This window comes from Pleurodeles waltl, chromosome 4_1 (genome assembly GCF_031143425.1).
Source record: "Pleurodeles waltl isolate 20211129_DDA chromosome 4_1, aPleWal1.hap1.20221129, whole genome shotgun sequence".
Classification (NCBI taxonomy): Eukaryota; Metazoa; Chordata; class Amphibia; order Caudata; family Salamandridae; genus Pleurodeles; species Pleurodeles waltl.
In genome coordinates, this window is record NC_090442.1 from 108,064,381 (window position 1) to 108,081,155 (window position 16,775).

The window sequence follows — 16,775 nt, forward strand, 5'->3', positions numbered from 1 at the left end:
AAGGATGGATAGATACCCGAAGGAATCAATGGATGACAGAAAGAATGAATGAGTGAAAGAATGGATGGATGGATGAGTGAAAGGGAGGGTGGATGGAAGGATGGATAAAAGGGTGGATGGATGAGTGAAAGAATGAATGGATTAGTGAATGGGAGGGTAAATGAATGGATGAAAAGATGGATGGAAGGATGAGTGAAAGAATGGAAGGATGAGTGAAAGGGAGGGTGAATGGATGACAGATGAGTGAAAGCATGGATCGATGAGTGAGTGAATGGATGGATGGATGAGTGAAAAGGAAAAATGGATAGATGGATGAGTGGATGGATGTCTGGGAGGGTGGATGGATTAGTGAAAGAATGGATGGCTGTGTGAAAGGTTTAATGAATGAATGAGTGAAAGGGAGGATGGATGGATGAAGAGAAAGGGTGGATGGATGTAGTGAAAGGACGGGCAGATAGATCAGCATTAGGAAGGATGGATGAATGACTGAAAGGATGAATGAGTGAAAGGGTGGCTACAGAAATGGATGAATGGAAGGGAAGGTGGATGGATGGGTGGATGGATGGATGGATGGATTTAGTGGTTTAATGGATCAGTGTGGATGTAGATGTGCAGATGAATGGAATGGTAAAGGCTGAATGATGGATGAAAGAATGAATGGATAACAGAATATAAAGGTGAAATGGTAGACAGCAGATGGATGGAAGGATGACAGGATGAGTGGCTAGATGCTTGAATGGAAGAGCCCTTATGAGCGGGGAGGAGGGCGGTGGCTTGCTTCGGTTGCTTGATGCCAAAAGACCATAACGGCTTTGGTTCGACGTGGGGGGTATTTTAATTTTCTGGCTACTTCCTTGCCGAGGGTATTAACAGAAAGTGAAAAGGATGTGATCAGACACCAGTCATTTCATTTCCTACTCCCACCTCCCAGCGGGGACCTCCCATTGCTACTCCGAGGTCACATCTCAGCATCTTCACAACTTCTGACTCTTACCAGTATTCATCTAGGTATGTCTCCTTCACTGATGGCTCCTAGCACCGCGGTACCCCGCATTGTCAGAGCCATGCTTTATAAGGATACTTCTTTCAATAATTCATTCATACACTATACGTTTAAACGTATCATATTTTGAAAATAAATTACCATGCGTTAAACTAATCATACTTACCTAAACTAATACATTAAATATTTATTAGGGTTAAGTCTAGGGTTAGGATATGAGTGAGGAATAGCAATACATTTAGGAAACCAAATTGAAGTAATTTAAATATATTCCGGTGTTTTAATGCAGTTAACGTTAAACAGTGATTAGTGTTAGTGACAGAATTCACTTTGCGGCCAGGGTAATGGTACATATCAATTAAAATAAATTCGAATTTATTTAATGGACTTAAAATTAGTTTAATTAGCACAAAAATAGATAGCTGATTGGTGATATATATAGCATGAGGGATAGTGAAATGAAAATCAGCCAATAGTTTATTAGTTTCATTGAATTATATTTGAATATTAAAATGAAATACTTAACATAGGTTAGAGTTAGCAATAGAGTTAAGACACATTAGTCTATTTTACCCTAATTAAAATAATGTAATTAGTAGTACGTGAGCAGTAAAAAAGAGAATAAAGTATTATTGTTTAGGTATTAGAGAAGGTATCTAGCAATCATCCCTCTCATTCATTATTTCTGTCTGCAAACAAATGTTAATATGCACTCTTTTGGTGTGTAAGCGGCAGGGAGATCAAAGTAACTTTAGGGAATTTGGAGGCAATGACAGGAGAGCCTATGACATTTGAGAGAGAGAGAGAGAGAGAGAAAGAAAGAGAGAGAGAGCGAGAGAAAAACAACCCCCTAATCCCTTCCCAGTCTACACCAATACAAGGGTGTGGTTTCCTTTACTGGCATTATTCTGGGGTTTGTAGCGGGCAGGGGAGGAGTCTCTCCCAGGGGCGCGACTTCCGCGGGTCCATCCCGGCTGCTCTGGTATGACGCTTACATCACCGACGAACACAGAAGTAATGGACCATGATGGCAGAAAACTGACATTACTACAGACAATAAAGTACTTACCAGACAAATGTTTCTGTTCCGCTCAGCCGCGGTGGACAGGGACCCGGAAATAATAAACTGGTGAATGTCAATGAAAGAGTGATTTAGATTCAACGATTCGGAATAAAACAATTCACAGTTCCACATGGTTGTGCTTAGAGACGCATGCATGTAATATGTGCAATCTTGGTGCGTTTCTACAAAATGTCTTTTTAGGTCACAATATTCCCAATGGATTTTGTATGTGAAAATTAAGTATGCATGAGAAGAAACAATTTTAGACTATACTCTTTGTTACTTCAGTCCAATTGATACTGCTAATGGAACTGTAAATACCTGGACCCAGATTTACTATGATTTGTTTTGCATTTCCTGGCTTTGTGTGGTTTAGTAAATATAAAGTAACACAAGGCATTCTGCAGCACACACAGAAATGGAATATGCCGCTACAGTCTACCCCATTCTACCCCACTCCTCTCCAATCTACTCCACTCCAGTCTACACCAATCAAACCCACTCTGTCACAATCTACTTCACTTCAATATACCCCACTGCACTCTGCCCCACTCCACTCCAATGAACCTGACTCCACCCCAATCTACCCCACTTCACTTCAAGCTACCCCAGTCCAATCTACCCCTCTCCATTTAAATTTACCCCACTTCACTCCTGACAATATGCTCTAATATTAGATCCCACTCCACTCCACTTTACTTCACTCCAATCTACCTCCGTCTACCTCACTTCAATCTACCACAATCTACCCACTCCACTCCAATCTACCCCGCTCTACTCCAGTCTCCACTTCACTCCAACCTATCCAACTCCACTCCAATCAACCCCACTCCACTCCAATCTACCCCACTCCACTCTACCCTAAACTACCCAACTCTAATCGTCTGCATTCCACTCCACTCCAGTCTACCAAAATCTACCCACTCCACTCTACCCCACTCTAATCCATCCAGTTTACCCCATTCCAATCTACCCCACTCTGCTCTACCCCAATATACCTCTCTCTAACCAACTCCAATCTACACCACCCGTCCCAATCTACCCCACCCACGTCAATCTACCCAAATTTATCCCATTCCACTCCAATCTACCTCACTACCCTCCCTCTACTCTAATCTAACCTAAACTACCTTGCTCAAATAACCCCACTTAATCTTCCCTAATCTATCCCACTCCAATCCAACTCCATTCCACTCCAATCAACCCTACTCCACTATACTCCAATCTACCGCACTCCAATCTACCACAATCTATCCCACTCCACCCTCTCTACCCCACTCCACTCTTGTCCACCCCACTCCAGTCCACCCAGTCTACCACACTACACTTCACTCTACCCAAATCTACCCCAGTCCACTCTACACCAGTCTACCACACTCCACTCCACCCCAATCTACCCGGATCCACTAATTCCATTCTACCACACTCCACTCAAATATACCCCACTCCAGTGCAATGTATTCCACTCCACCCAACCTACCCCAATCCACCCTATTCACGTCACTCCAATCTACCTCACCCCACTCTACCCTAATCTACCCCACTCCAATCTATCCTAATGTACTCCAATCTCCTCCACTCCACTCCACTGCAGTCTACCCTACTCTACACCAAACTACCCCACTCATCTCACTCCAGTCTACCACACATCATCCCAATCCCACCACTCTACCCCAATCCACTCTACTCCACTCCACCCAACTCAAGTCTACCTCACCCCACCAATCTTCCCCATTCCAAACTACCCCACTCCAATCTATCCTACTCCAGTCTACCCAAATCTTCCCCACTCCACCACAACCTATTCCACTCCAAATTAATCTATCCCAATCTTCCCCACTCCATTTCAATCTGTACCACCCAATCTACCCCACTCCTCTCTACCCCACTCTGCTCTACCCAATCTACCATACTCTACTCAACCCCAATCTACCCTATTATACTTCACTCCCCCACTTCAATTTACAACACTCCACTCAAATCAAACCCATTCCAATCAAACCCAAACCACCCCTCATCAATCTACTCCACCCATGCCACCCCAATCTACCCTACGCCAATCTACCCAATATTCCCCACTCTACCCCAATGTACCTCATTCCATCCCACTCCAATCTACACCACCCGTCCCAATCTACCCCACCCCATTCTACTCCACTCCACCCTAATCTACACCACTCCACTCCAATCTCCAATCTCCCTGCTCCACTTTTCTACCTCTACCCACCCACACCACTCTTCCCCAATCTACCCCACTCCTCTCGAATCTACTCCCTTCCACTTCACTCCATTCTACCACAATTCACCCCAATCCACTCTTCCCCCACCTATCCCACTCCACTCCAATCCATTCTATTCAACCCAGTTCCACTCCAATCAACCCCCACCCCACTTTACCCCAAATTACCCCTCTTCAATCCATCACAATCTACCCCACTCCAATGTATCACAATCTACCTCACTCTACACCTATCTACCCACTCCATTCCAATCTATTCCCACTCTACTCCAATCTCCTCCCTTCCACTTCACTCCAATCTACCCACACCACTCTTCTCTAGTCCATCTGACTGCACTCCAATCTCGACTTCACTCCAATCTACCTAACTCCAATCCACTCCAATCAGCCCCACTCCACTATATCCCAATCTGCCCCAATCCAATCTACCCCGCTCCAGTCGTCTACCACAATCCATCCCACCCCACCCCACTCTTCTCCAATCTCCCCTACTCCACTCCAATATACCCCAATTTACCCCACTCCACTCCAATCTATCCCACCCCACTGCACTCTTCCCACTCCAATATACCACAATCTACTCCACTTTAATCTACCCCACTCAACTCCAATCTACCCCACTCTACCCAATTTACGCTAATCTACCCCACTCCACTCTACCCGACTCCAGTCTATTCCACTCAAATCCACCCCACTCCGCTTCAATCTACCCCAATCTACCCCACTCCACTATAATCTACTCCACTCCAACCCAATATAACTCAATCTACCCCAAACAACCCTAATCCACCCTACTCCAATTCAAACCACTCCACCCTCCCCAATCTACCCCACTCTGCCCCATCCCGAGATGCCCCACTCCAATCTACCCTACCCCACTCCAATCCACCGAGCTCTATTTCAATCTATCCCAGTTTACCAGACTCCACTCTACCCCACTCCACTTTACCCCAATCTACCCTGCTCTACTCCACACTGCCCAAATCCAGTCCACTATGATCCAATTTACCCCACTCACCTACAATCTACCCTACTCCACTTTAATCTACCCCGATCTACTCCACTCCACTCCAATTAACCTACTCCACTCCTATCAACTCCAATCCATCCCACTCTACTCCGCTCTACTCCACTCCATTCTACCCGACTCCACTCTTCTCCAATCGTCACCACTCCTCTCAATCTAACCCTATCAACACCACCCCACTCCAATCCAATCTACCCCACTCCACCCCAATCTACTGCACTCCACTCAAATCTACCTCATTCCCCTCCAATATACCTTAGTCTACCCACACAACTGCAATCTACTCCAATCTCCCCCAATCTACCCCACTCCACTCCAATCTACCCCAATCAACCCATTCTACCACAATCTACCCAATTCCACTCCAATCTACCCCACTCCATTTTGCCCCACTCCAATCCAATGTACCTGACTCTACCCCAATCAACCCCACTCCACCTCAGGCTACCCCTGTCCAGTTTACCCCACTCCATTACAATTTATCCCACTTCACTCCAGCTTCCACACTGCAGTGTACATCAGTCTACCCCACTCCAATCTACCACAATTTACCCCACTCCACTCCAATCTACCCCACTCCATTTCACTCCACTCTTTAACAATCTGTCCCACTACACTCTAGTCTCCACTCAACTCCACTATACCCCAATCTACCCCATTTCAATTTACTACAATCTACCCCAATCTACTCCAATCTCCCCCTCTACCCAAATCTCCACTCCACTTCAATCTATCCAACTCCAATCAAATATACACCACTCCACTCCAATCTGCCCCATTCCACCCTACCTTAATCTACCCTACTATAATCTACCCCACTCCAATGTACTGAAATCGACTCCCGTCCACTCCAGTTTACCCCGCTCCAATCCACCGAGTCTACCCCACCCATCTCCACTCCAATCTACCCCACTGTGCTCTACCTCAGTCTACCACAATCCACTCCATTCTAACCCAATCTACCTCACTCCACTTCACTCCGATCTACCCCACTTCAATCTACCACTTTTCACTCAGATCTACTGCACTCCGCTCCAATCAAACTCAATCCAGCCCAAATCAATCTATCCCACCACACTCCACCCAAATCTACACTACTCCAAACTACCCCAATCTACCCCACTCTACCCCAACATATATCACTCCACCCCACCCCTGCCCAAAATACCCCACCGCACTCTATCCCAGTCTACTCTACCCCACTCTGATCGACCCCAATCCACTCCACAGCAATCTCCTCTAATCTTCCCCTCTCAAAATGACTTCACTCCAGTTTACTCCAATCTACCCAGCTCCAATCCAATCTGTCCAGCACTACTCTAGTCCATACCAATCTACCTCACTCCATTTCAATCTAATCTACTCGAATCCACCCAAAATACCCCACTCCAGTGTACCCCACTCCACCCCAATCTACCCTACTTAACTCCATCCTACTCTTTCACACTCCACTCCAATATACCGCCAGTCTACTCCAATCTACCCCATTGCACTCTTCCCCACTCCAATATACCACAATCTACTCCACTTTAATCTACCCCACTCAACTCCAATCTACCCCACTCTACCCAATTTACGCTAATCTACCCCACTCCACTCTACCCGACTCCAGTCTATTCCACTCAAATCCACCCCACTCCGCTTCAATCTACCCCAATCTACCCCACTCCACTATAATCTACCCCACTCCAACCCAATATAACTCAATCTACCCCAAACAACCCTAATCCACCCTACTCCAATTCAAACCACTCCACCCTCCCCAATCTACCCCACTCTGCCCCATCCCGAGATGCCCCACTCCAATCTACCCTACCCCACTCCAATCCACCGAGCTCTATTTCAATCTATCCCAGTTTACCAGACTCCACTCTACCCCACTCCACTTTACCCCAATCTACCCTGCTCTACTCCACACTGCCCAATTCCAGTCCACTATGATCCAATTTACCCCACTCACCTACAATCTACCCTACTCCACTTTAATCTACCCGATCTACTCCACTCCACTCCAATTAACCTACTCCACTCCTATCAACTCCAATCCATCCCACTCTACTCCGCTCTACTCCACTCCATTCTACCCGACTCCACTCTTCTCCAATCGTCACCACTCCTCTCAATCTAACCCTATCAACACCACCCCACTCCAATCCAATCTACCCCACTCCACCCCAATCTACTGCACTCCACTCAAATCTACCTCATTCCCCTCCAATATACCTTAGTCTACCCACACAACTGCAATCTACTCCAATCTCCCCCAATCTACCCCACTCCACTCCAATCTACCCCAATCAACCCATTCTACCACAATCTACCCAATTCCACTCCAATCTACCCCACTCCATTTTGCCCCACTCCAATCCAATGTACCTGACTCTACCCCAATCAACCCCACTCCACCTCAGGCTACCCCTGTCCAGTTTACCCCACTCCATTACAATTTATCCCACTTCACTCCAGCTTCCACACTGCAGTGTACATCAGTCTACCCCACTCCAATCTACCACAATTTACCCCACTCCACTCCAATCTACCCCACTCCATTTCACTCCACTCTTTAACAATCTGTCCCACTTCACTCTAGTCTCCACTCAACTCCACTATACCCCAATCTACCCCATTTCAATTTACTACAATCTACCCCAATCTACTCCAATCTCCCCCTCTACCCAAATCTCCACTCCACTTCAATCTATCCAACTCCAATCAAATATACACCACTCCACTCCAATCTGCCCCATTCCACCCTACCTTAATCTACCCTACTATAATCTACCCCACTCCAATGTACTGAAATCGACTCCCGTCCACTCCAGTTTACCCCGCTCCAATCCACCGAGTCTACCCCACCCATCTCCACTCCAATCTACCCCACTGTGCTCTACCTCAGTCTACCACAATCCACTCCATTCTAACCCAATCTACCTCACTCCACTTCACTCCGATCTACCCCACTTCAATCTACCACTTTTCACTCAGATCTACTGCACTCCGCTCCAATCAAACTCAATCCAGCCCAAATCAATCTATCCCACCACACTCCACCCAAATCTACACTACTCCAAACTACCCCAATCTACCCCACTCTACCCCAACATATATCACTCCACCCCACCCCTGCCCAAAATACCCCACCGCACTCTATCCCAGTCTACTCTACCCCACTCTGATCGACCCCAATCCACTCCACAGCAATCTCCTCTAATCTTCCCCTCTCAAAATGACTTCACTCCAGTTTACTCCAATCTACCCAGCTCCAATCCAATCTGTCCAGCACTACTCTAGTCCATACCAATCTACCTCACTCCATTTCAATCTAATCTACTCGAATCCACCCAAAATACCCCACTCCAGTGTACCCCACTCCACCCCAATCTACCCTACTTAACTCCATCCTACTCTTTCACACTCCACTCCAATATACCGCCAGTCTACTCCAATCTACCCCACTCCACTCTTCCCCAATCCTTTCCATTCCACTCCAATCTCCGCTCCACTCCAATCTATAAAACTCCATTCTACTCCAATCTACCCCATTCCAATTTACCCCACTCCAGTCTACCACAGTCTACCCCAATCCCATCAACTACAATCTACCACACTCCACACCATCTCTCTCTACCCAATCCATTCCAATCTACCCCACACCAACCCACACAATCAACCCCACTCCACTCTACCCCAATCTGCCCAACTCTACTCCATTCTACACCAATCTACCACAATCTAACTTACTCCACTTCACTCCAATCTACCACACTCCACTCAAATCTACCCAACTCCAGTCCAATCTAATCCACTCCACCCAATCCACCCCACCCCACTTCAGTCTACTCAACCTCACTCCACCAAATCTACTGCACTCAACTCCACCATAATCTATCCCGCTCCACTTTAATCTATTCCCACTTCTCTCAAATGTACTCCCTTCTACTTTACTCCAATCTACCCCGATCCACCCCACTTCACTCCTCCCCAATCTATCTCACTCTACTCCAGTCTCCACTCCACTCCAATCTATCTAACTCCATTCCACTCCAAATTAACCCCACTCCACTATACCTCAATCTTCTTCACTTCAATCTACAACAATCTACCCCACTCCAATCTACCCCAATCTACCCCACTCCACTTTTACCCCTAACTCCCCTACTCAACTCAAATCTACCACCTCCAATCCACGTAATGCCTACCCCCTACTCTCTACTCTACCCCAATCTACTCCACTGCACTCTTCACCAATCTACCACACTTCATTCCCCTCTATCCCAATTTACCTTACTCCACTTCACTCCAGTCTGCCCCACTCCACTTAAATGTACCCCACTCAAGTCCAATCTAATCCACTCCACCCAACCCATCCTAGTCCACCCTACTCCACCCACTGCAATCTACCTCACCCCACTCTACCCAATCTACCCTACTCCAACCTACTCCACTTCAATCTAACCCTCTTCAATCTACCCCACTCCAATCCACCCAAATCTATTACCCAGTGCAATCTCCTCCACTCCCCTCCAATCTACCCCCACTCTACACCTATGTTCCAATCCACCCCACCCATCCCAATCTACCCCATATCACTCTACCCCACTCCACTCTACCCCACACCACTCCCCTCCAATCTACCCCACTCCATTTTAATCTATCCTACTGTAATCCATTCAGTGTATCCCACTCCAATCAACCTGAGTCCATTCCACTCCAATCTACCCCACTCAACTCCACCCTAATCCAATCCACTCCAATCTACCCTGCTCCACTTGTCTACCCCAACCCACCCCAGGCCACTCTTCCCCACTCCAATCTACTTCAATATACCCCACTCCACTCTACCCAAATCAACACTTATCTACCCTATCAGTCTATCCCCACTCCTGTCAAATCTATTCCCTTCCACTTCACCCCAATCTACCAGAATCCACACCACTCCACTCTTCCCCAATCTACCCCACTCATATCTATTCCCCAGTCCAATCTCCTCCACTCCCCTCCAATCTACCCCCACTCTACACCCATCCACCCCGCTCCAATATACCCCACCTCATCCCAATCTACCCCACACCACTCTACCCCACTCCACTCTACCCCACACCACTCCCCTCCAATCTACCTCAATTTACCCCACTCCATTTCAATCTATCGTACTCTAATCCATTCAATCTACCCCACTCCAATCAACCTGAATCCATTCCACTCCTATCTACCCCACTCAACTACAAACTAATCTACTCCACTCCACTCCAATCTATCCTGCTCCACTTGTCTACCCCACCCTACCCCACGCCACTCTTCCCCATTCTACCCCACTCCAATCTACCCCAATATACCCCACTTCACTCTACCCCAATCAACACTTATCTACCCTATCCTATCTATTCCACACCAATTTATGCCAATCCACCCCACTCGAATCTACTCCACCCCAATCTACCCCACCCAACTCCGCCCCAACCTATGCCACTCCATTTCAGTCTATTCCCACTCCTGTGAAATCTATTCCCTTACACTTCACCCCATTCTACCTGAATCCACACCACTCCACTCTTCCCCAGTCTATCCCACTCCACTCTGATGTCCACTCCACTCCGGTCTATCCAACTCCATTCCACTCAACCCCACCCCACTAGACCCCAATCTACCACAATCTACCCCACTCCAATCTAATCATACTCAACTCCAATCTACTCCCCTCCACTTCACTCCAGTCTTCCCCAAACCACCCCACTCAGCTCTTCCCCAATCCATCCCACTCCTCTCCAATCTCTACTATAATCTATCCAACTCCATTCCACTCCAATCAACCCCACTCCACTAGAGCCCAATCTACCCCACTCCAGTCTACCGCAATCTACCCCACTCCACCCTATCTACCGCACTACACTGCAATCTACCCCATTCCAATCCACCCAACGTACCCCACTACACTCTGCTCTACCCTAATCTACCCCACTCCACTCTACACCAATCTACCACACTCCACTCCACCCAATCTACCTCACTCCACTCTACACCAAACGACCACATTCCACTCTACTCAATCAACCTCACTCCTCTTCACTCCAATCTACCCCACTCCACTAAAATCTACCCCACTCCAGTCCAATCTAATCCACTGCACTCCACTCAACCCATCCCAATCCACCCTACTCCACCCCACTGCAATCTACCTCACCCTATTCCAATCTACTACACTCCACCCCCTCCAATCTACCCCACCCCATGCCAATCTACCCGCACCACTCTACCCCACTCCAGTCTACCCCACTTCACTCCCCTCCAATCTACCACAATCTTTCCCACCCAGCCCTAATCTTCTCCACTCAATTTCAATCTATCCCAATCTACCCCACTTCATTTCAATCTACCCTTCTATTATCCATCCAATCTACCCCAGTAGAACCAACCTCACTCCACTCCAATCTACCCACTCCACTCCAATCTACCCCACACCACTTGTCTACCCCAGTCCACCCCAAGCCACTCTTCCCCAATCTACCCTAATCCAATCTACCGCAAAATACCTCACTTCATTCTACCCCAATCAACACTGATCTACCCCATCCTATCTACTCCACTCCAATCTACTTGAAACCACCCACTCCACCCCAATCTACCCCACTCACCTCCACCACAATCACCTCTATCACACTCCAATCGATCACCATTCCTCTCAGATATACTCCCCTCCACTTCACTGCTGTCTACCCCAATCCACTGCACTGCACTTCACTGCAATCCACTGCACTTCACTCTTCTCAAATCTATACCACTCCACTCCAATCTCCACTCCAATCTATCCAATTCCATTCTACTCCAATCAGTCCACTATACCCTAATACACCCCACGTCAATCTGCACTGTACAGCACACATCCAAAGTGGTAAAAACTATAACATTTGTCTAGGCATAGTATTTCGAACTGAAAGGATAGCTTCCAGTACAAAACCTATGGTAGATATGACACAGACATCTTTGCACTATAGTGCAAAGGTGTGTGCATGGTGCTAGGCAGCCTGATTGTGCACCACTGTTAGGACAATGCCATAACATAGGAGATATGGAGCTTTACTGCTCTCTCTCCCTCACACAATGAACAATAGTAAATTTGAGTAGTGCGTTATGTGACAACTTGGTAAATCTGGGCATTAGTGTGCATCAGATCCAATGGTTACTGTTCCCTACTGCATTTCTTATGCTTACGAAGATTCCAGCCCAAAAGGGAATGCCGACGATCACGCCTACGGAGAAGATTGTTCCCATGGAGATGGCCAGTATGATGCCCAGGATGAACTGTATCAGTCCGATAAGGATCTGGGCGACCTGCATTTAAAAGAAAACATACATTACAAACCATCATGTTGGGGTAAGTGTATTTTAATATTTTTTATTCTTTTCTTTGTTTTATCCATTGTTTGCCCATCATTCTAGTACAGATATCTATTCATATCCTAATCATGTTTCTTTTTCTTTGTTTTCGGGTTTGGACGTTCTGATTGGCCATCCATTATGGTGTCTCTCTACTCCTTGTACTTAACTTATTATATCATTTTAATTTCACATTTATGCTTAATGCCCCTTCCACTTTTAACCATACTTCACTTTTTTGTTCTCTGGGGGTTTCCTGTTGTCCCTCTATTTGTTTTTTTCTTACTGTTTTTCCTAAGCACCAACTTCCATTTTTGTCATGAAATCTCTTTTTTAGTATTTCTGTCTGAAACTGAATAATTCTATTGTAAGAGATCGAGTTTTTGATGGGGGGGATGAAACCCTTCTTCAAGCAACAACCACAATCATTGTCACTAAATTAACCTGTGCTTAACCTTCTGCCACAAAAGCAGTCAGACCTAGCTTAAAGGCAATGTGCTAAGTATTTATGCAGCAAACAAACAGGTATAAAGTGAAAACACAACTGAAGAAAAATCTCAAACCAATGTAGAAAAAATAGAGTGAATTTTAATAAATAAAAAAAGACCAAAATGACAAAACTCCAATCAGTAGAATCTGAGATATTGAGTTCCAGAAACGTAAGTGAAAATAGTGCCAAGAAGCAGGAAGCGCTAACAATGGGTATCTGTTTATGCCGGACTTCAGGCCACCCACAATGGAGTGCAGGTCGGGCACAGGACCATGTTTGGCCCGCCAAGGACTGTACCTGATGTCCTTGGTGTGCGGTCTATGCAGCGCTGCTTTGCAGGGCTTAGAGTTGTCTGTGCAGCGGGGCTTTGCATTGCTTCACACCAGCTTTCATGATACTTCATTTAAACCAGGAGGAGTTCTCTCTGGCACCAGTCAAGTGTCCATGACTTGGGGAAGCACCTCTTGGAGATCAGGAACTCACTCCAGTAGAGGCCAGCAGGGGTTATGCAGGTTCAGATGCAGGTCCAGGCCGGGCTAGTGTAGCAGGTCAGCTGTGCAGTTGCATGGAGGCCTCTGGATCTTGTTGTGTCCTTGTAGCTTAGAACAGGAGGTCAGCCAACTGGCCCTTTGAGTCACTTAAGACTTTCTTGGTGCACAGAGAACTTCCAGATCTCCTTCAGCAAAGCACGCCTCTAACAGCAGGGCAGTAATCTGATAGCAGTAGGGTAGGCCTCTGGCAGTCCAAGCAAGCCTCTAACATCAGGGCAGTCCTCTGGGGAACAAGGCCATCCTTCTTGAGTGTTCTACAAGTCCAGCAGTGTACTGAAGAGTTGGCCTGAGGGTCCAATATTTATACCTGGTGCCAGCCCTTAAGTGGGAGAAACGTCTAGGCCCCCTTTTTACATCTGGCTATGGAAATCTCCCCCTTCCACTGTCCAAGAGTACTAGGGTGACAATGGGTTGGTGTCACATTCCTTTTTGAGTGTGCTGGAGGCAGCCCTTTGGAATGTAAGTGGGGGAGGGGACAGCTCTGCCCTACCCATCCTTACAGAATGCCCCATTCTACCAACACTTAACCCCCCCTTGTTTCATATCTGGGAGGAATACACAAAGGCCAACTGCCATCTATTCATAGTCATGTGACACAGGGCAAGAAAATGTCACCTTTGTAAAAGTGGCATTTTCAGAATTGTGACTTAAAACCTGACTTTACCATTAAAGAGGATTTTAAATTACAATAATTGAGACCACACATGATGTTCTACTTGTTACCAATCAAAGGTTAGCACGTAGTTAATGTACTAAGGTAACCCAATGTTATCCACCAGGCAGGTCGCTCCCCCCATCTGCCACGCAGCCCCCTGTGGGTTGAACCTCCGTTGCCACTTTTGCCGCCTGACTACTCGCTCCCTTTTTTCTATTCCCCTGAGCTTGTGCTTCTGTGCCACTTGTTTTTTCCATTCTGTGCCCCTGTGTTTTGCTTTCTGTACCCCTGTGCTCTGTTGTCCCTCTCCCGCCGTCTTTTCCCGCCGTTTTTTCCCCGGGTTTTCCCCTGGGTTTTTCCCCGGGTTTTTCCCTTGCTGCTGAGCCCCTGCTGCCCCGCCCCCTTCACTCCCATTGGCCGCCCCGCTCCCACCTCCCAGCTGCTCCTCCCTCCCTCTGCCCTCATATGGAGGCCGCGCGCAGAGGGCGCGCCGCTGGCGCGCCAAAGGCGCGCCTAAGGCAAGCCCGTCTGTGCCCGTCCGCGCCTGGACTGCACCCAGCACCAGAACCCCTAGAACCCGCACCCCCGCAACGCCAGACTGCACCACGACGCAAGCACCATCCACGCACTCAACACCAGACGAGAACACCCCTGCTACCGGGCCACCCCGAAACGCACCCAGGGGCCTTTCACCTGCCGGAACTGCAGATTCACCAGCATCCAACCCTCCACACCACCAGCCAGAGAACCCAACCACCTCCGCTGCATCCTCCTCAACACCCGCTCCGCTCGCAAGCACGCCATCGAACTTTGGGACCTCCTAGACTCCACTGCCCCTGACGTTGCCTTCCTGACGGAGACCTGGCTGAACGCCACCTCAGCACCAGACATTGCCATAGCCATCCCACAGGGCTACAAGATCTCCCGCAGAGACCGCACCAACGGAGTGGGAGGAGGAATCGCCATCATCCACAAAGACTCCATCAAAATCTCAACAAACACCGATGACACCCTCACCACCGCCGAGCACATGCACTTCCAGATCCACACCGACCCCAACACCACCCTCAGAGGAACTCTCCTCTACAGACCTCCCGGACCCCGCCCACAGTTCAGTGACACCATCGCTGACCTCATCAGCACCCACGCCCTCGCTTCCACGGACTACATCCTCCTCGGGGACCTGAACTTCCACCTCGAGAACAACAACGACGCCAACTCCACCGCCCTGATCGACAACCTCGCCAACCTCGGACTCAAACAGCTAGTAACGACACCCACTCACGCCGCTGGACACACGCTTGACCCCATCTTCTCCGCAAGCCCCCACGTCTCCTTCAACCACACCACCGAACCACACTGGACCGACCACAGATGCGTCCACTTCACCTTCAGAAAACCCACCACACACCACCGCACCCAACAGCTACCAACCCGCTGCTGGGGCAAGGTCACCGGGGACCAACTGACTACCGCCCTCACCCTGAGACCACCCACCGACCCCACCGACCCAGACACTGCCGCGACCAACCTCACACAGTGGATCAACGACTGCGCCAACACCCTCGCCCCTCTCAAGACCTTTACAACCAACCACACCAACAAGAAAGCCGCCTGGTTCACCGAGGACCTCCGGATCTCCAAGCACACCTGTCGGAAGCTGGAGAAGAAATGGCTCCACGACCGAACACCAGACAACCACACAGCCCTCAAGAGTGCCACCCGCAGACATCACCAACTCATCAGGACCGCCAAGAAGACCGCCTTCAAGGACCGCCTAGACAACAACGCACACAACACCAAAGAGCTCTTCAGCATCGTGAAAGAACTCTCCAACCCCAGCTCCATCAGCAACGACATCCCGCCATCTCAAGACCTGTGCGACTCCCTGGCCACCTTCTTCCACCGCAAGATCACCGACATCCACGACAGCTTCAACCCCGACCCCCCCTCACCCACCACCGAGTCCACCACCCCTGCGACTACCACTCGCACCAGTCGCCTGACCGTCTGGTCCAGCGTCAGCGACGAAGACACCATCAAAACCATGAACTCCATCCACTCCGGATCCCCATCGGACCCCTGCCCTCACCACATCTTCAACAAAGCCAGCGCAGCCAGCGCAGCCATCGCGCCCCACCTCCGGAAAACAATCAACTGTTCCTTCGAGACAGCAACCTTCCCAGAAAGCTGGAAGCACGCCGAGATCAACGCCCTTCTGAAGAAGCCCAAGGCAGACCCCAAGGACCTCAAGAACTTCCGTCCCATCTCCCTGCTCCCTTTCCCGGCAAAAGTGACCGAGAAGATTGTCAACAAACAGCTGACCCGCTACCTCGAAGTCAACAACATCCTGGACCCGTCCCAATCTGGTTT

The 16,775-nt window shown here is 48.5% G+C and overlaps 1 protein-coding gene across 2 annotated transcripts in view; it reads right to left on the reverse strand.

Moving 5' to 3' along the window:
• Positions 1-16,775, reverse strand: part of LOC138287429 (membrane-spanning 4-domains subfamily A member 4D-like) — a 104,693-nt gene that overhangs the window by 37,896 nt on the left and 50,022 nt on the right. For both annotated transcript variants that reach the window (XM_069227853.1, XM_069227852.1), the window contains 2 exons: positions 12,542-12,661; positions 2,073-2,129 (listed from right to left, as the gene is read on the reverse strand). In XM_069227853.1, the coding sequence (XP_069083954.1) occupies positions 2,073-2,129; positions 12,542-12,661 (177 nt within the window). The remainder of the gene's footprint in view (positions 1-2,072; positions 2,130-12,541; positions 12,662-16,775) is intronic.